Source organism: Pygocentrus nattereri, chromosome 1 (assembly GCF_015220715.1).
Source record: "Pygocentrus nattereri isolate fPygNat1 chromosome 1, fPygNat1.pri, whole genome shotgun sequence".
Taxonomy (NCBI): Eukaryota; Metazoa; Chordata; class Actinopteri; order Characiformes; family Serrasalmidae; genus Pygocentrus; species Pygocentrus nattereri.
In genome coordinates, this window is record NC_051211.1 from 268010 (window position 1) to 289909 (window position 21900).

The 21900-nt window shown below is 41.2% G+C and overlaps 1 protein-coding gene across 1 annotated transcript; it reads right to left on the reverse strand.

Moving 5' to 3' along the window:
- Nucleotides 1–12514: 12514 nt before the first annotated feature.
- tbxta (T-box transcription factor Ta) lies at nt 12515–19297 on the reverse strand. The gene is made up of 8 exons (XM_017682757.1): nt 19113–19297; nt 16831–17095; nt 14355–14489; nt 14171–14232; nt 13965–14026; nt 13529–13702; nt 13245–13368; nt 12515–12819 (listed from the first exon to the last, which is right to left on the reverse strand). Exons 1-8 carry the CDS (start codon nt 19295–19297, stop codon nt 12555–12557), a joined length of 1272 nt encoding a protein of 423 aa, XP_017538246.1. The 3' UTR covers nt 12515–12554.
- Between the last annotated feature and the right edge of the window lie 2603 nt (nt 19298–21900).

Sequence of the window (21900 nt, forward strand, 5' to 3'; positions counted from 1 at the left end):
CAGTGACTGAATTATTCAGACATCTTGAGAAATTGGTGGACTTCCCCCATACGTCACTAAAAACAACCAAAGAGAGTTTTGTGAAGCAGTCAGTGTCCTGTTCACAGTGTGTCCACTAGAAGGAGCTGTTGACATGCACTGTGTGCAGTTTAACCCTGTACAGTGTGGATGGGGTCAGAAAGGTCACCTGCTGCCTCACAGTTAGTCTGCAGGCCACATTCTGACCCCTCAGATCTGTTCCTCTTCCTGGAAAACCGTTAACCCTCCACAGTGAAGTTTATAGCGCAGAGTCACTTTCAGGGCTGAAGCTCGTTTTGGTGCCTGTCTCTATTCTCTTTTATCTTGTGGGTAAAAGACATAAAAACCCTAGCTGGCGTGTGGGTGTGTGTGTGTGTGTGGAGGGGGTGAGTCTAGTAAAGGGCACCTGTAGGGTGGGTGTTTCTAATAAAGTGTCCAGTCAGTATTAATGTTTCCTGTGGTGTTTCTGTAATTGTGTCCGCTCTGTAGCTGCTTGGTCAGTGAGTGTAGCTGTGATATTCTCTGTTTTGAGGCGCGGTGGAAGAAACCGAGTCTGTTAAAGATCATAAATCTGGTTCTTCCTGAGCTCCGAAAGTGGTTTTCCAGGTTTGGAGGCGAAGTTTGTGGAAAAGAACCAGATTCAGGGTCAGAAACGCGGCTCTGCTTCACTGATCTGACCCCTGACTGTCCAATATGAACAGAAACACAGAGGTTATGTGTTTTTAAAGCTTTGGTCAGTTTGAGGTCAGTGTGTGGGTGATGGAGGCTGTGATGACGCAGACTTATTATGGTCTGTCCTGACTGTTTGTTATAAGGAGTCAATCAGCCTGTATTTAAACATGGAGGACAGGGAAGGAGACCCTCGTTTACAGTGCAGCCTAAACAATACAGAAAACTGGGATTGACAAAAATTACATTTCAAATCATAAAAAAAGAATAAGAATCATAAAAATACATTTGATAGTAAAACAAAATTTAATGAACCATTAAAATGGCAATTTTGCAATATAAATATAATAATATAAAAACGTAATGAACAACATCAAATAAGGATAAAGTAAATGTAATAATAAAAATATAGAGAGGATGTAAAACTAACTTGGCAATAATAAGATGAATAATAAAAGTGGAACAGTAGCTGAAACGTTAAACTCATATTCAGAGTTGACTGACCTCTGATGGACAGTGAGGCTGTGATGATGCTCCTTTTAAGGCCTTTAACCAAACCAAACTGTGCTTCAGCGCTGGGTGGAGAGCAAGCTGCTGCGGGGGTGACCCCTGATCCCTGACCCCAGACTTCTGATTCCTGACTGAGGCTGGATGCTGACATTGTAGAACAGAGTGGTCAGTCTGTAACAGCTCTGATGTCCAGGTCTCTCTGAGCTGTAAAATATATAAATCTTTCTTTCTTCTTCTTTCGGCTGCTCCCTTTAGGGGTCGCCACAGCGGATCATCTGCCTCCATCTTGCCCTATCCACTGCCTCCTCTACTTTCACACCAACCATCTCCATGTCCACCTTCACTACATCCATAAACCTTCTCTGAGGTCTACCTCTTCTCCTTCTACCCGGCAGCTCCATCTCCAACATTCTTTGCCCAATATATCCACTATTCCTCCTCAACACATGTCCAAACCATCTCAACCTGGCCTCTCTGGCTTTATCTCCAAACTGCTCCACCTTCACTGTCCCTCTGATCTGCTCATTTCTAATCTTGTCCATCCTTGTCACTCCCAACGAAAATCTCAGCATCTTCATCTCCGCCACCTCCAGCTCAGCCTCCTGTCTTTTAGACAGAGCCACAGTCTCCAAACCAAACATCATAGCAGGACGCACTGCTGTCTTGTAGACCTTCCCTTTCACTCTTGCTGCTATCCTTCTGTCACACATCAGCCCTGACACCCGTCTCCACCCACTCCATCCTGCCTGCACCCTCTTCTTCACCTCTTTTCTACACTGTCCATTGCTCTGGATGGTTGACCCAAGATATTTGAAGTCATCCACCTTTACGACCTCTACTCCTTGCATCTTCACCTTTCCACCTCCCTCCCTCTCATTCACACACATGTATTCCGTCTTGTCTCTACTGACCTTCATTCCTCTCCTCTCCAGTGCAAACCTCCACCTCTCCAGATTCTCTTCCACCTGCTCTCTACTCTCACCACAGATTACAACGTCATCTGCAAACATCATGGTCCATGGAGCCTCCTGCCTGACCTCATCTGTCAACCTGTCCATCACCATTGCAAACAAGAAGGGGCTCAAAGCTGATCCCTGATGTAACCCCACCTTCACCTTGAAACCATTTGTCACTCCAACTGCACACCTCACCACTGTCTCACTATCCTCATACATGTCCTGCACCACCCTAACATACTTTTCAGCTACACCTGACTTCCTCATACAGTACCACAGTTCCTCTCTTGGCACCCTATCATCTGCCTTCTCTAGATCCACAAAGACACAATGCAGCTCCTTCTGACCTTCTCTGTACTTCTCTACCAACACTCTCAACGCAAACACTGCATCTGTGGTTCTCTTTCTGGGCATGAAACTGAACTGCTGCTCACTGATCTGAACCTCTCGCCTTCGCCTTGCTTCAACAACTCTTTCCCATACCTTCATGGCGTGGCTCATCACCTTTATACCTCTGTAGTTACTGCAGCTCTGCACATCACCCTTGTTCTTAAAAATGGGGACCAGTGCACTGCTTCTCCACTCATCAGGCATCCTCTCACTCTCCAGGAGTTTGTTAAACAACCTGGTTAAAAAGTCCACTGCCGTCTCTCCTAAACATCTCCATACCTCCACAGGTCTGTCATCTGGACCAACTGCCTTTCCATTCTGCATCCTTTTTAAAGCTGCCCTCACTTCCACCTTACTAATTCTCTGCACTTCCTGATCCTGATCTCTCCACCGTTGTCCTCCTCTCTCTCTCGCTTTCCTCATTCATTAGTTCTTCAAAGTATTCCTTCCATCTACTCATCACTCTCTGTTCACTCACTAGTACATTTCCCTCTCTATCCTTTATCAGCCTAACCTGCTGTACATCCTTCCCAGCTCTATCTCTCTGTTTAGCCAAGAGATACGAGTCCTTTACTCCTTCTTTACTGTCCAGCCGCTCATACAGCTCATCATAGGCCTGAGCCTTTGCCTTTGCCACCATTCTTTTTGCTATGCGACCAGCCTCACAGCACTCCTGCCTACTTCCTTCATCTCTCTGGTTATCCCACTTTTTCTTAGCTGCCTTCTTCTTCTGAATACTCTCCTGGACTTCCTCATTCCACCACCAACTTTCCTTGTCTTCTTTCCTCTGACCAGACGAAACTCCCAACACATTCCTGCCAGTTTCTCTCACCACCTTAGCTGTAGTTTTCCAGTCCTCAGGTAGCTTCTCACTGCCCCCAAGGGCCTGTTACAATTTTTCCCTGAACTGCCTGCAACCATCCTCCTCCTTCAGCTTCCACCATCTAATCTTTGGCTCTGTCTTCACTCTCTTCCTCTTCTTTGTTTCTAATCTCATTCTACAGACAACCACCCTATGCTGCCTTGCTACACTTTCCCCTGGCACCACTTTACAATCTCCAATCTCCTTTAGGTGGCATCTCCTGCTAAGGATATAATCCACCTGTGTGCACCTCCCTCCACTCTTGTATGTCACCCTGTGTTCTTCTTCTGAAAATACGTGTTCACCACAGCCATTTCCATTCTCTGCAAAATCTACAACCATCTGACCTTCCGCATTTCTGTCTTTCACACCATACATACCCAGCACCTCATCATCCCCTCTGTTCCCTTCACCAACATGTCCATTGAAGTCTGCACCAATCACGAATCTCTCCTCTCTAGGGACACCATCTACCACTTCATCCATCTTACTCCAACATTCCTCTTTCTCCTCTAACTGACAACCAATCTGTGGTGCATATGAACTGACCACATTCAACATCACACCATCAACCTCCACCTTCAGGCTCATGATCCTGTCTGACACTGTCTTTACATCCAGAACACTTTTCCCAAGCTGCTCCTTTAGGATTATCTCTACTCCATTTCTCTTCCTCTCTAAACCGTGATAGAACAGTTTGAATCCACCTCCAATGTTCCTGGCCTTGCTTCCTTTCCATCTGGTCTCCTGGACACACAGAATATCTACCTTCCTTCTCTCCATCATGTCTGCAAGCTGTCTGCCTTTACCAGTCATTGTCCCGATGTTCAGAGTCCGTACTCTAACCTCCACACTCCTGCCTTTCCTTCTCTCTCGCTGCCGTCTAACCCGCCTTCCTCCTCTCCTCTTTGATGGTCTTCGACCTACAGTAGTCCAATTTCCACCGGCACCCTGCTGGTCAACAGCACCGGAGACGGTCGTTGTTAATCCGGGCCTCGACCGATCCGGTATGGCATCATATTCGTGATCCGCATGATAGTTTTGGCACAAGTTTTATGCCGGATGCCCTTCCTGACGCAACCCTCACCATTTATCCGGGCTTGGGACCGGCACCAGAAGTACACAGAGTACACCCCTAATGGCTGGTTTCTGTAAAATATATAAATATTTATCATTATTGTGATAAATTACATCACAATTCAGGACGATTGGCTTTCCTGATCGTAGTGTTCATCAGTCGCTGCCCAGCTGCGTGACTCATTATAAAGACGGTCAATTTAGCTGATTTACTGACCAACGCTGAAGGAAAGCCACTGTTCACAGTTGTGATGGTATTTTTTAGCCGAGTGGCGTATCGTGATGTTATATTTCTGCCATATCGACCAGCTCTCATCTGCTTCTAACAGCATGAATGACCGTTTTTGTTGGTCCAGAGAAGCTGCTGTTTTCAGGTGCTCACCTGTTGCCTCAGCAGGGTTAGAAAACATCTACATGATCATTTTAGACTAAAGCCCTTTAACTGAGTGTCTGTAAACCTGAATTATCTTTATTCTATGAAAACTAATGATTAAACGTTCCACAACAGTCGTAACGACCCAAACTGTACCCAGAGCTTCAGTCGTGACTGTTTCAGCTCATTCTGAGCTCAGAAACTCAGCAGCTCATGACCAGCAGACGCAGCTCTGACCAGCTGTTCACACAGAAAATCACCATATTTTACACTAAAACACTAAAAAGAGCTGAACTGCAGAAAATATGGAGATTCTTAATGTTCCTCACTGACTTTCAGACTTTGGGACACATTTACTCCAAAACACTGGGATCTAACTGCTAACTGAGGGGCAGGGATGCAGCCTCACTGAAACGCAGGGGCGGGGCTAAATTAAGACTCCACCTACATACTGAAACCATGTTAAAAAAATAGTTTTAAAGGTTTTTAAATTTAAAAATGAAACTCGTGGCATTGAGATCCTTCAACTTCACTTTAAAAGAAATCAGCAGTGTAAGTTCAGGGGTTTGGGGTTTGGGACGGACACTCCCAGCAGAAAGAACCCGATAAATGATGAGTGTGTGTATTTAGCTCATTACTGTCCCTATTAATACCTTTAGGGTTTAAACGGATCAGAACAGAATCGCTGTGAAAATCTAAGATCTGAAAACATCACTGTTTTCAATCGATCATTCATGGGGCAGTCGTGGGCTGGAGGTCAGGGATCCAGAGCTGTGACCGGAAGGTTGCCGGTTTGATCCCCAGAGCCGACAGCACGTGACTGAAGTGCCCTTGAGCAAGACACCCAACCCCCACTGCTCCCCGGGCGCTGCGGATTGGGCTGCCCACCACTCCGGGCAAGTGTGCTCACTGCCCACTAGTGTGTGTGTTCACAAGTGTGTATGTGGTGTGTCACTGCACGGATGGGTTAAATGCGGAGGTCTGTTTCTCAGGCTGATGGATTTTAATCCTAAAATCAATCTGTTTATTTAGTTCTGCTTGCTATTATTTATTAATTCAGAGAAACGAAATGATTTGACTTCAGCTGTTAAAAAGGAGATTCTTTAATAATGACGCTCAGTTACCTCACGACGCTCGGCTCACTGAAGCCTCTCAGCGGTTTTATTTTTAAGCAGGTCTGGGCAGGGCGGCTGCCTCAGGTCTGAGCTGGACGATGGGGGGTGGGGGTGGGGTGGAGGTTTGGGCGAGCGAGGCAGAGTCTCAGCTGACAGCAATGTCTCACCCAAGTACGAGAATTTCTTCATTAACGAAGACACACAGACATCAGAGGGTGAGGTGGGTGTGTGCAGGGGCGTTGGGGGGTGGGGGTGGGGGGAGTCAGGACAGTAGGCAAACACACTCGGCTTGGATGACGGGCTGGTCCAGACCTGACGACCTGTTTTTGGCAGCAGGGCTCCATAAATCACCCACAAGGCCTTGCTCTCTGACTCACCGCTCTGAGCCCAGTGTTTATCCAGAACCGAGACTCATATCTGCAGACGGAGAACCTTACGGGAACACATGAGAACATGGAACACAAATAATAAACAGGGTTCTTTAATAAAAACTACACAAAAATAACAAATTATCATCAGTGACTGCTACTCTACACATCCCTAAAGGGGAATTCCACCAAATGTTGAAAAATTCCCCCATAATTCAGTGTTTAAGATGTATACAGAGAGATTCAGAGCAGTTTGGTGTGAAACGGTTCAGACGTCTTTCCAGTGGTGGTGATGGGAACCAGGCGTTGCCATGACTACAACACAGATATAGACACTTTATTTACCATCCAGAACCACCAGAGAACCTACACGAGTCTTCTGAGCTTATATGGAATGTTGATGATGGAAAACAGTGGAAAATCTGGAATAATGAGTTTTCTTTGGGGACTATTTTGCCGCACAGCGCCCTGCATGTCTCCCTCCACCATGAATGGAGTTGAAGTTCTCTAAACTCTCATAAAACAGCGTCTCAGTCATCAGGCAGTGAATTCAGAACCAGTTCATGTAGGAACTTTCTGTAGGAGCTTTTAGAGGGACGTCTGGTTCCCATCACCACCACTGTGAGGAGCTTTTAGAGGGACGTCTGGTTCCTATCACCACCACTGTGTTCAGTTCAGTTGCTTGTTAACACAAACAGCTGATCAGCCAATCACACGGCCGCAGCTCACTGCATTTAGGCCTGTAGAGGTGGTCAAGACGACTTGCTGAAGTGCAGACCGAGCATCAGAACGGGGAAGAAAGGGGATTTAAGGGGTTTTGAACGTGGCGTGGTTGTTGGTGCCAGACGGGCTGGTCTGAGTATTTCAGAAACTGCTGATCTGCTGGGATTTTCACGCTCAACCATCTCTAGGGTTTACAGAGAACGGTCCGAAAAAGAGGAAATATCCAGTGAGCGGTCAGTTGTGTGGACGAAAATGCCTTGTTGATGTGAGAGGTCAGAGGAGAACGGGCAGACTGGTTCCAGATGATAGAAAGGCAGCAGGAACTCAAATAACCAACCAGAATCTCTGAGGAACGTTTCCAACACCTTTTTGAAAGTCTGCCATGAAGAATTAAAGCAGTTCTGAAGGAAAAAGGGGGTCCAGCCTTTTATTAGCATTAAATAATACCTAATAGTACCTAATAAAGTGGCCGGTGAGGGTATATAGCACTGAAAAAGGGTTCTACCATTGTTACCAGTTATAGAACATTTTTGTGCACTATATAGAACCCTTTGAGCAAAACTGGTTCTCTGTATATGTTCTTATTTGCCAGTTCTTGTTTAAATTTCCCGTTCCACCATAAATGGTGACCTTCGTTTCCAGAATGTAACTGCTGCACCATTTAAGGTGGAACGGAAAATTGAAACGAGAAGCCAGTTATGTCTTTAGTTCCTGAGCCGTTAGATGCTGCATGGTCTTACATGTTCCACTGTGGTTCTGTAAGATACTGACTGAGTCTTGGTTCCACTGTAGCTTTAATCACTTTCCAGAAGCCTTAATTCTGAAGCTGAAAGCAGATCGTTCTAAGGGGATCATCAGAGCCGGCGCTCTCCTCACCCACGTGTGAAACACACTCTCCAAACTCTGTGTTTAGAACCATTCTAGAGGGAGGAGATGGAGAACAACAAAGCAGGTCCTTAACAAGGATCAACAGTGACAGCAGCCCCCAGGTGAGAGTGACTGACGCTTCCCGTCCTGTTAACCCACAGCAGATCCACTGAACCAGTTCATTTGATGCTGAAGATCAGTGAATCATTTGTTTATAGTAAGTGTGATGTTTAAAGACTCCGTTAACTCACTATTACACAACTCACTATTACACAGGATCCCAACATAATAGGCTTTATTTTGACATAGTGAGTCATGAGGTTGAGAAAATGTCACTATTATTATATATTAATATTAGTTATGGTTAATTATGGTCAGTGATGTCAATCATGATCAGTAATGGTCTGACCGTATCTTACCATTACTGACCATATCTGACCCTGATTGACCATATCTGATGCTTACTGACCCTGACTGCTTATCAGTATGAGCTGATTTTATAGAGCCTGTAAAGGAGAGTCAGGCGGTGACGCTGGAGGGTGAAGCTAATTTGAAATGATTGAGGGGTCAGATTTAAAGCATGAGTGTGTGAGGGGCCGATTGAACCGGGCTGTCAGGTGGAGATTCCGGGATTCCGGCTGATCCGCTCGGTTACCAGTTTCAGCTCATTGTGCGTTTGATGCACATTTTAGCTGTCGTGTTTTTATACTGGGTTTCTTGTCATTCAGACAGTTTTAATGGAATTAAACTGGTCAGTTACTGTTCAATGAAATTATTAATGATCTCAGATGTCCAGGCTTGGTGAGGAGCTGTGTCCTGAAACAGCTGCATTCAGAGGGACGACACATATTTACAGACCAACCTTCATGGGTCACTCTTTACTCTGTGGGTCAGTCCTGCCAGCTGGCTGTCAGATTACTGCTGCAGCTCTGTTTGCCTGCGGCCCCCTAACCCAGCAGGCTTCATTTACACCACAGTGCGGACCCCCTCAATCACAGCTCAATCTACAGCCCTGTCACACACACACACACACACACATAGAGGAGCAGTGACATCACCACACACAGAGTCTGTTTTAGGCTGTGAATGTTTACTGTTCAAAAACACTTTTTCAGAATCGTTTGATGGGAAATGATCCGTTCTAGGGTGAGATTTTGTTTCCATGGTTACTCTATGCCCATTTCCATGGTTACACTACTTTTATTGCCATGGTTACGCTACTCTTATTTCCATGGTTACACTACTCTCATTGCCATGGTTACGCTACTCTTATTTCCATGGTTACACTACTCTTATTGCCATGGTTACGCTACTCTTATTTCCATGGTTACACTACTCTTATTGCCATGGTTACACTAGTCATATTTCCATGGTTACACTACTCGTATTTCCATGGTTACACTACCCTTATTTCCATGGTTACACTACTCTTATTGCCATGGTTACGCTACTCTTATTTCCATGGTTACGCTACTCTTATTTCCATGGTTACACTACTCTTATTTCCATGGTTACACTACCCTTATTTCCATGGTTACACTACTCTTATTGCCATGGTTACACTACTCTTATTTCCATGGTTACACTACACTTATTTCCATGGTTACACTACTCTTATTGCCATGGTTACGCTACTCTTATTTCCATGGTTACACTACCCTTATTTCCATGGTTACACTACCCTTATTTCCATGGTTACACTACACTCATTTCCATGGTTACGCTACTCTTATTTCCATGGTTACACTACTCTTATTGCCATGGTTACACTACACTTATTTCCATGGTTACACTACTCTTATTTCCATGGTTACACTACTCTTATTGCCATGGTTACGCTACTCTTATTTCCATGGTTACACTACTCTTATTTCCATGGTTACGCTACTCTTATTTCCATGGTTACACTACTCCCATTTCCATGGTTACACTACACTTATTTCCAGGGTTACACTACTCTTATTGCCATGGTTACGCTACTCTTATTTCCATGGTTACACTACTCTTATTTCCAGGGTTACGCTACTCTTATTTCCATGGTTACACTACTCTTATTTCCATGGTTACACTACTCTTATTTCCAGGGTTACGCTACTCTTATTTCCATGGTTACACTACACTTATTTCCATGGTTACACTACTCTTATTGCCATGGTTACACTACTCCCATTTCCATGGTTACGCTACTCCTATTTGTTCAGTTCTTTACAGTAGTAAAACGTGTTTGAGCACATCCGTCATTGCTGTCTAAATGAAGCAGAAACGTTAGTGTAAAATGAAATCTGATGAAATCAGAGCTGCTGTTCATCTTAACGTCATCAGGCTCTGATCACTGAGTTAGCTCTGATAGCTCATTAGCTACATGCCTCATGTTAACTTCAGCCTCATAACCTTCGCTCTGCTTCTGAATCCAGAACTACTGTCCTACTAGATCTCACTGTCTGCCGGATGGTTTAGGAAGTGGTTCTGATCCATTTCTCGAAGAGAAGAGCAGCATAAAAAATCCTCTTATGTTTCAAATACAGATTTAATGTCATTGTTTATGGATTCTGCATGTTCTCCCCATGTCTGTGTGGGTCTGTCTGTCTGTCTGTCTGTCTGTCTGCCTGCCCTGTGATGGACTAGCAGCTTGTCCATGGTGTTTCCTGCCTTCCTCCCAGTGCTGGGATAGGCTCCAGCTCCCCCTACAACAGGGTTGGAGCAGGTGAAGGTGATGAAGTTAGTGATGAAGGTGATGGAGTCAGTGATGGAAGTGAAGGAGTCAGTGATGGAGCGGGTGCAGGTGATGGAGTCAGTGATGGAGCAGATGGAGGTGATGAAGCAGGTGGAGTCAGTGATGGAGGTGATGGAGTCAGTGATGGAGCAGATGGAGAAGCCCCCTCAACCACACGGGGGTCCGGACAATCTCCTCACTGCTCACAACAGCTCTGTTACACCATTCAGAGCTCACTTAGCAGATCCGCACTGATCCAGAGCTCATCATCATCATCATCATCATCCTAAAGCTCATACAGAGACCTTCATCATCATCATCCTAGAGCTGATACAGAGACCTTCATCATCATCATCATCATTATCCTAGAGCTCATACAGAGACCTTCATCATCATCATTATCCTAGAGCTCATACAGAGATCATCATCATCATCATCTTATTCCTCATCTTCTTCGTTTTCATCACCAACATTCATCTCTGCATCTTCATAAGTGTTAAGTGACGTAATAACTTGCAGAATAGAATAAAAACGGATCTGATTTCTCTGATAAACGTCAGATCTGTGGTTTTCATCTGATGTCAAGAGATGAATCTCAGTGAAAATGAGTGGCGCCAGTGAGATTTTAATCTGACACGATTAAAGAAACAGGAACGTCAGAAAACATCTGTCACCAGATTATTATTATTATTATCATCATTATTATTATTATTAGTCCTCCCAAAAATTCATACAGTTCATTTTCACAATTAAACATTTTAACATGTGGAGCTGAAGTATTAGATGTTCTAGAGAAATTATTAGAATGTTTTACATGTAAAAACAGTAAATTTGTGCAGGAATGAAATTTAAAATGTTTTATTTAATCTTTATTTATTTTATCTGACTCTGTCTGTCCACTCCACAGAGTTTCCTCTGAGATGAAGGTGTTAGTAGTGAGTCTGTGCTGCAGTAACAGCCGCCACTCTTCTGGCAGGCTTTGCTCTAGATGTTGAACATTGTTGTGAGGATTTGATTGAGCATTAGTGAGGTCAGGTATTGATGTTGGATGGTCAGTTCTGGGTCACTCCAACTCATCCCAAAGCTACTGGATGAAGCTCCATCACTCTAGAGAACACAGTTCCACTGCTCCAATGCTGGGGGTCTTTAAACCCCACTAGACCACCCTTGGCATTGGACATGGAGACCTTAGGATCACAGCTGATCCAGAGCGTCCCGTTCAATTGGTCAGTACTTTTCTGAGATTAGAGAAGCTGTGTCAGTGAGGAGAGACCGTCCTGTAGCTGATATCACCCAGTCTGGCTATTACTGGTCAGAAACAAGACACTGGCAATTTGACAAATAAGAACTTTAATTTATTATTAAAATGACATAAATAAAACTCACAATGAGTCAAACAAATACAAATAGGTATGTACAACAAGGCACTTCAGTGTTCCTGGACTTCCCATTTCACGAGGATACGAGGCACTTTGTCTTGTTTTTTTTAAGCACACATAATATTCTGTAGGTTTTAAACGGATATTTAATATCAGCAACAATGAGGATGAATGTTAATTTAAATTTATATACACATTTACATTTACTCCATCAACAGCATCAACTTTGGTCTTATTAATATTATAGTTAACTTAGAATTTCCATCATTGGCCCAATGAAGTAATTTTTGTGTCTGACAGTAGAAGTTTCTGTCGTTTCTATAAAAATATGATCATCATGTATTTGTTGAGTCTCATCCCAGAGGCTCGCGGAGTCTCAGCTAAAGCCCTCTGGACGCTCCTCTGGTACATCCTTTATTACCACCTACAGGAGGACCTTCATCTCAGATCGAGGCACCTTGACCGTCTCTGTGGAACAGCAGGAGGGTCTTTTAATCAGGCTGAGGGTTGGAGGATGTCTCACATGGTCAGCTCTCAGTAGCTCTGTGCCACGGGCGCCCAGGAGGCCGTGAGCCGGGCGATGGAGCTCTCGAACTGGGCGTCGCCCACGCCCACCTCGCTCATGCCCGGGTCATACATGGATGACGGAGACGAGACGGGCAGAGAGGAGGTCAGCCCAGAGTAGGACACAGAGGAGCCTCGCAGGAACTGCGAGGTCAGGCCCCCAGCGATGGAGCCTGAAGCTGACCCAGAGGGGGTGAGGGTCGTCCCGGCGACAGACCAGAGGCTGGGGTACTGGCTGTGGATGCACACAAGAGGTTAAAGGCCAGTGAGCTGATCAGTAAATGGGAGTGTTTTATAAGATGGAATAACATCTCACTGGCTCACAGGAGTGAATGGAACGAACTGTTTCTTTATTTTTAATAACTGGCCACATTTGCAGAGGGAGATGTTTTATTTATGTATCAGTGTCCATGTATGTACTTTACTGTGAACTGCTCCTGTTATTTATGCAGAACTGAACACAGGATGCATTTAGCAACGTTAGATTGATAGATAGACAGATATTATCCATATATGCACCAGTAACACATAAATAAGTGAATAGAAATACATGTAAAACTATAAACAGTAGTATATATGATTGTGGGCCCTTTTCTTGTGTATTCCAAATAGTGTACCTCAACAACCCAGTTGAATGTGTGTATCAGTGTGCAGACTGACCTGGTGTTGGAGGTGGTGTTGGTGCTGTGAGCGAGGGTCCCCATTCCGCTGGAGTTGGGGATCTGGAGGGCCGACCAGCTGTCATGGGGCGGAACTGATCCTGAAGAGTTGTCCATGAAATTGTCTACAAAGAAATAAAAGAACAGTCGGTAAGAAACTAGTCAGGAACATCGACGTCTGTGTGAGCTCAAAACGCAGTAAATGAGGGACACGTTCCCACTGTGTGTTAATAAAACGCACAATTTGAATATCGATGTGTTTAATGAAGTGCTCAGTGGTCTTACTGGTGGTAGTGCTGCGGTGGGGGTAGTGGCTGGGGTAGGGGCTCGCTCGGTGGCCCCGCAGGCTGGAGTAGCGCTCGCAGTAGGAGCTGGACGAGTGGGCTGGGGCTCCGCTGAACTGCGGCGGGCTACTGCTGGGGCAGATGGGGCCGTTACTGGGCAGAAACCAGCCGCCGACTGCTGGGACAAAAAGAGGACCATGAGCAACGGCCTTACTGCCCACCTACAGCTCACTGGAACGAGCAGAGCACTGAATTCAAACTCATTCCACTTTATTATAAGATATTAACACTGCTGTTGCCACTAAAGGACATAAATGATGCTGATGTAATTTATTCGTGCTGCTTTTCAGCACAGAAATGCAAACATGTCAAATGTTTAGTGAAGCCTGCGGCGATTCTGCAGTGGACTAGATCTCCGTGAGTATGACGTGACGTACGCTGTGAGTATCCAGACTGCTGATTGTCACTGCTGTGTTCCTGCGCTTCCTTATGGTCACTCCTGAGGAGTCAGAAAAGTCCTTATTATTTCATTTGGAATTACAGCGTTATATCACACACTGACCACACCAGCAAACCCAGGAGTTAATGGGACATCAAGCATGTTAATATATTTAAAATATAATGACTGTGTTTGTTCTCTTACCGCTCTTTAGCATCCAGGAAGGCCTTTGCGAAGGGGTTGTGCTTGATTTTCAGGGCTGTGATCTGAAAAAAGAGAAACGGTGAGTTATTTTATTTTTTTAAATCACTTAAGATTAAAAAAATCACGTACATTTCCTCGCCACGCCGCCCGTAACAGGCCGTTTTAAGGTTAAAGCGATCCTCACCTCTTCGTTTTGGTACGCCGTGACCGCAATGAACTGAGTTTCGGGGAAAGACTGACTACTGATCATCTTCTGGATCCCGCCAACCTTCACGATGTGGATCCTGGGCTCGTACTTGTGCAAGGAGTTCAACATTATCTGCAGGAGGAGGAAAAGAAGGTGAGTCATACCAGCCATATCAAACTTCTGCCTCTGATCCATGTGGCATTTCAAATTTTACATGTTCAACGTGGCACTTGGCTGTTCATGAATTTATTCATTTGAGCCATGAAGCATTTTGTTCCAGTGTGGATGGAAACTTCACTTAACTTCACGCGTTTGAGGTACAAATATCAGTTTAGTTCTTTCAATCCTAACTTTAAACCATTAAACACCGTCATCATCCCTTAAACCTTAACTTTAAACCATTAAACACTGTCGTAAACCATTAAACCCTAACTTTAAACCATTAAACACTGTCTTCATCCCTTAAACCTTAACTTTAAACCATTAAACACCGTCTTAAACCCTTAAACCTTAACTTTAAACCATTAAACACTGTCTTAAACCCTTAAACCTTAACTTTAAACCATTAAACACTGTCTTAAACCCTTAAACCTTAACTTTGAACCATTAAACACCGTCTTAAACCCTTAAACCTTAACTTTAAACCATTAAACACTGTCTTCATCCCTTAAACCTTAACTTTAAACCATTAAACACTGTCTTCATCCCTTAAACCTTAACTTTAAACCATTAAACACTGTCTTAAACCCTTAAACCTTAACTTTAAACCATTAAACACTGTCTTAAACCCTTAAACCTTAACTTTGAACCATTAAACACCGTCTTAAACCCTTAAACCTTAACTTTAAACCATTAAACACTGTCTTAAACCCTTAAACCTTAACTTTAAACCATTAAACACTGTCTTAAACCCTTAAACCTTAACTTTGAACCATTAAACACCGTCTTAAACCCTTAAACCTTAACTTTAAACCATTAAACACTGTCTTAAACCCTTAAACCTTAACTTTAAACCATTAAACACTGTCTTAATCACTTAAACCTTAACTTTAAACCATTAAACACTGTCTTAAACCCTTAAACCTTAACTTTGAACCATTAAACACTGTCTTAAACCCTTAAACCTTAACTTTAAACCATTAAACACTGTCTAAAACCCTTAACCCTTAACTTTAAACCATTAAACACCGTCTTAAACCCTTAAACCTTAACTTTAAACCATTAAACACTGTCTTCATCCCTTAAACCTTAACTTTAAACCATTAAACACTGTCTTAAACCCTTAAACCCTAACTTTAAACCATTAAACACTGTCTTAATCACTTAAACCTTAACTTTAAACCATTAAACACTGTCTTAAACCCTTAAACCTTCAATGAATCCCTTAAACCTTAACTTTAAACCATTAAACACCGTCTTAAACCCTTAAACCTTAACTTTAAACCATTAAACACCGTCTTAAACCCTTAACCCTTAACTTTAAACCATTAAACACCATCTTAAACCCTTAAACCTTAACTTTAAACCATTAAACACTGTCTTCATCCCTTAAACCTTAACTTTAAACCATTAAACACTGTCTTAAACCCTTAAACCCTAACTTTAAACCATTAAACACTGTCTTAATCACTTAAACCTTAACTTTAAACCATTAAACACTGTCTTAAACCCTTAAACCTTCAATGAATCCCTTAAACCTTAACTTTAACCATTAAACACTGTCTTAAAACCCTTAAACCCTAACTTTAAACCATTAAACACTGTCTTAATCCCTTAAACCTTCACGTAATCCCTTAAACCTTAACTTTAAACCATTCAACACTGTCTTAAACCCTTAAACCTTCAATGAGTCCCTTAAACCTTAACTTTAAACCATTAAACACTGTCTTAATCCCTTAAACCTTCACGTAATCCCTTAAACCTTAACTTTAAACCATTAAACATTGTCTTAAATCCTTAAACCTTAACTTTAAATCATTAAACACCGTCTTAAACCCTTAAACCTTAACTTAATCCCTTAAACCTTAACTTTACACCATTAAACACTGTCTTAATCCCTTACACCTTAACTTTACACCATTAAACACTGTCTTAATCCCTTAAACCTTAACTTTAAACCATTAAACACTGTCTCAACCCCTTAAATTTAATATAATATAAATATAAACATCCCTTAAACCTATAAATATAATCCTTTAAAACTATAGATTTAGTCCCTTTAAACTATAGATTTAGTCCCTTTAAACTATAGATTTAGTCCCTTAAAACTATAGATTTAGTCCCTTTAAACTATAGATTTAGTCCCTTAAAACTATAGATTTAGTCCCTTAAAACTATAGATTTAGTCCCTTTAAACTATAAATTTAGTCCCTTTAAACTATAGATTTAGTCCCTTAAAACTATAGATTTAGTCCCTTTAAACTATAGATTTAGTCCCTTTAAACTATAGATTTAGTGCCTTAAACCGGCTCACCTGTCCTCCGCCGTTGAGTTTGTTGGACAGTTTGACTTTGCTGAAGGAAATGGGCGCCTTCATCCAGTGCGCTCCGAAGTTTGGTGAGTCTGGGTGGATGTAAACGCAGCTCGGGCTCTGCGGCTCCGGCTTCCCGCCCGGGACCCACTCCCCGTTAACGTACTTCCAGCGGTTGTTATCGGCGGCCACGAAGTCCAGCAGCACCGAGTACATGGCGTTCGGGTCCAGGCCGCTGACGCTGGCCCTGAGCACGGGGAACATCCGCCTGGAAGCCAGACAGTTCACTGCTTTTACACACCCGCAGAACACGTTCAGCTACTGTACCACACGTTCAGCTATACATTCAGTTACTGTACCACACGTTCAGCTACACATTCAGCTACTGGACCACACGTTCAGCTACACGTTCAGTTACTGTACCACACGTTCAGGTACTGTACCACACATTCAGCTACTGTACCACACGTTCAGCTACACATTCAGCTACTGTACCACACGTTCAGTTACTGTACCACACGTTCAGCTACACGTTCAGTTACTGTACCACACGTTCAGGTACTGTACCACACATTCAGCTACTGTACCACACGTTCAGTTACTGTACCACACGTTCAGGTACACGTTCGGCTACTGTACCATACATTCACTGGCTCTTTACTGCACTCTGCCGCTCCACCTTAAATAAGTTCCGGCGCCAGACTGTAACCGCGGCACCATTTAAGGTGGAAGATTGTAAAGTTCCCATTGGCAGCTAAATGAACCTGTTCAGCACCTGCGGACTGAAATTAAGGCAGATTAATGTGGAAAAAACGATCTTTAAAGTTTCTAATTAGCTTCTTGTTGGATTTTTCTGGTCCACCTTAACTGGTTGAGCGGTTAATGTAACTGCTGCACCATTTAAGGTGGAACGGCGAAATGCCATCGTCGGTTTTAGCGGCAACTTCTCCACGAAATGACCTCAGAAACCGGAAGGTCTTTACCTCAGAAATGTAGCCTAGCATGTTAGCTTCACTAAATAACTGGTTAGTGAGAAAAGGTGTAAATTAAACTGAAGACTAAATTAAACTGAAGACTAAATTAAACCGAAGGGTGAATTAAACCGAAGAGTAAAGTAAACCGAAGACTAAATTAAACCGAAGACTAAATTAAACTGAAGACTAAATTAAACCGAAGAGTAAATTAAACCGAAGAGTAAATTAAACCGAAGACTAAATTAAACCGAAGAGTAAATTAAACCGAAGAGTAAATTAAACAGAAGAGTAATTTAAACCGAAGACTAAATTAAACAGAAGAGTAAATTAAACCGAAGAGTAAAATTAAACCAAAGAGTAAATTAAACCGAAGGGTAAATTAAACCGAAGACTAAATTAAACCGAAGACTAAATTAAACAGAAGAGTAAATTAAACCGAAGAGTAAAATTAAACCAAAGAGTAAATTAAACCGAAGGGTAAATTAAACCGAAGACTAAATTAAACCGAAGACTAAATTAAACTGAAGGGTAAATTAAACCGAAGAGTAAATTAAACCGAAGGGTAAATTAAACCGAAGAGTAAATTAAACCGAAGACTAAATTAGACCGAAGGGTAAATTAAACCGAAGAGTAAATTAAACTGAAGGGTAAATTAAACTGAAGAGTAAATTAAACTGAAGACTAAATTAAACCGAAGACTAAATTAAACAGAAGAGTAAATTAAACTGAAGACTAAATTAAACTGAAGACTAAATGAAATTGAAGACTAAATTAAACCGAAGACTAAATTAAACCGAAGACTAAATTAAACTGAAGACTAAATTAAACCGAAGACTAAATTAAACAGAAGAGTAAATGAAACTGAAGACTAAATTAAACTGAAGAGTAAATTAAACCGAAGAGTAAATTAAACCGAAGACTAAATTAAACAGAAGAGTAAATGAAACTGAAGACTAAATTAAACTGAAGACTAAATTAAACTGAAGACTAAATTAAACCGAAGAGTAAATTAAACCGAAGACTAAATTAAACTGAAGACTAAATTAAACAGAAGAGTAAATTAAACCGAAGACTAAATTAAACAGAAGAGTAAATTAAACTGAAGACTAAATTAAACTGAAGACTAAATTAAACAGAAGAGTAAATGAAACTGAAGACTAAATGAAACTGAAGAGTAAATTAAACTGAAGACTAAATTAAACTGAAGACTAAATTAAACTCTTACAGGCTGCTCCTAAACTCGCGATCGTTCACCGCCGCACTCAGAGTAAGACATGGAAAAGGGTGAAAACCCCTGAAAAGCCTCGGTACCTTCCCGTCTTGGTGACGATCATCTCGTTGGTCAGCTCTTTGAACTTGCTCCACAGCTCCGAGTCCTCCAGGGTCAGCTTAATGTCCCGCTCCGAGGCGTCGCCCTTCTCGCTGCCCTTCTGAAACTCGCTCTCCACGGCGCTGAGGAGGTGGTCCAGGCGCTCGTCGGGGCTGGAGGAGCTCATGCTGTCCAGGTTCGTGGAGGCGAAAGCGGCGAAAGAGAAAAGTCTACTGGAGCCGCCGCTTCGTGCTGGCCGGTCAGGCCGCCGCGGCGCTTTTAAACAGCTGGAACGCCGAGGGGGCGTGGTCGGCAACAACAGGCCACGCCCATGGAGCTAAGGCCCATCCTTCTACACCTCCGAACGACTGAATGCATGTTAGCTTAGCCTAGCATCGTATAGCCTAGCATATTATTGATATGATTAGCTGTGTATTAGTGATATGATTAGCTGTGTATTAGTGATATGATTATCTGTGTATTAGTGATATGATTAGTTGTATATTAGTGATATGATTAGTTGTATATTAGTGAATATGATTAGCTGTGTATTAGTGATATGATTAGCTGTGTATTAGTGAATATGATTAGCTGTGTATTAGTGAATATGATTAGCTGTGTATTAGTGATATGATTATCTGTGTATTAGTGATATGATTAGCTGTGTATTAGTGAATATGATTAGCTGTGTATTAGAGAATATGATTAGCTGTATATTAGTGATATGATTAGCTGTGTATTAGTGAATATGATTAGCTGTGTATTAGTGAATATGATTAGCTGTGTATTAGTGATATGATTAGCTGTGTATTAGTGATATGATTAGTTGTATATTAGTGAATATGATTAGCTGTGTATTAGTGATATGATTAGTTGTATATTAGTGATATGATTAGTTGTATATTAGTGAATATGATTAGCTGTGTATTAGTGATATGATTAGCTGTGTATTAGTGAATATGATTAGCTGTGTATTAGTGATATGATTAGCTGTATATTAGTGATATGATTAGCTGTGTATTAGTGATATGATTAGCTGTGTATTAGTGATATGATTAGTTTTATATTAGTGAATATGATTAGCTGTGTATTAGTGATATGATTAGCTGTGTATTAGTGATATGATTATCTGTGTATTAGTGATATGATTAGTTGTATATTAGTGAATATGATTAGCTGTGTATTAGTGAATATGATTAGCTGTGTATTAGTGAATATGATTAGCTGTGTATTAGTGATATGATTAGCTGTGTATTAGTGATATGATTATCTGTGTATTAGTGATATGATTAGTTGTATATTAGTGAATATGATTAGCTGTGTATTAGTGAATATGATTAGCTGTGTATTAGTGATATGATTAGCTGTGTATTAGTGATATGATTAGCTGTATATTAGTGATATGATTAGCTGTGTATTAGTGATATGATTAGTTGTATATTAGTGAATATGATAAGCTGTGCATTAGTGATATGATTAGCTGTGTATTAGTGATATGATTAGCTGTGTATTAGTGATATGATTAGTTGTGTATTAGTGATATCATTAGCTGTGTATTAGTGATATGATTAGCTGTGTATTAGTGATATGATTAGCTGTATATTAGTGATATGATTAGTTGTATATTAGTGAATATGATAAGCTGTGCATTAGTGATATGATTAGCTGTGTATTAGTGATATGATTAGCTGTGTATTAGTGATATGATTATCTGTGTATTAGTGATATGATTAGCTGTGTATTAGTGAATATGATTAGCTGTATATTAGTGATATGATTAGCTGTGTATTAGTGATATTATTATCTGTGTATTAGTGATATGATTAGCTGTGTATTAGTGATATGATTAGTTGTATATTAGTGAATATGATTAGCTGTGTATTAGTGATATGATTAGCTGTGTATTAGTGAATATGATTAGTTGTATATTAGTGAATATGATTAGCTGTGTATTAGTGATATGATTATCTGTGTATTAGTGATATGATTAGTTGTATATTAGTGATATGATTAGTTGTATATTAGTGAATATGATTAGCTGTGTATTAGTGATATGATTAGCTGTGTATTAGTGAATATGATTAGCTGTGTATTAGTGAATATGATTAGCTGTGTATTAGTGATATGATTATCTGTGTATTAGTGATATGATTAGCTGTGTATTAGTGAATATGATTAGCTGTGTATTAGAGAATATGATTAGCTGTATATTAGTGATATGATTAGCTGTGTATTAGTGATATGATTAGCTGTGTATTAGTGATATGATTAGTTGTATATTAGTGAATATGATTAGCTGTGTATTAGTGATATGATTAGTTGTATATTAGTGAATATGATTAGCTGTGTATTAGTGATATGATTAGCTGTGTATTAGTGAATATGATTAGCTGTGTATTAGTGATATGATTAGCTGTATATTAGTGATATGATTAGCTGTGTATTAGTGATATGATTAGCTGTGTATTAGTGATATGATTAGTTTTATATTAGTGAATATGATTAGCTGTGTATTAGTGATATGATTAGCTGTGTATTAGTGATATGATTATCTGTGTATTAGTGATATGATTAGTTGTATATTAGTGAATATGATTAGCTGTGTATTAGTGAATATGATTAGCTGTGTATTAGTGATATGATTAGTTGTGTATTAGTGATATGATTAGTTTTATATTAGTGAATATGATTAGCTGTGTATTAGTGAATATGATTAGCTGTGTATTAGTGATATGATTAGCTGTGTATTAGTGATATGATTAGTTGTATATTAGTGAATATGATTAGCTG

What these genes read in the sequence shown, in the direction of transcription:
- tbxta (XM_017682757.1), bottom strand. Translation starts at nt 19,297, where the DNA reads ATGAGCTCCTCCAGCCCCGACGAGCGCCTGGACCACCTCCTCAGCGCC. An exon ending in ATCGTCACCAAGACGGGAAG is followed by an intron (nt 17,096 to 19,112) that starts GTACCGAGGCTT and finishes TCTGGCTTCCAG; the next exon opens with GCGGATGTTCCCCGTGCTCA. An exon ending in CCACCGCAGCACTACCACCA is followed by an intron (nt 13,369 to 13,528) that starts GTAAGACCACTG and finishes ATTTCTTTGTAG; the next exon opens with ACAATTTCATGGACAACTCT.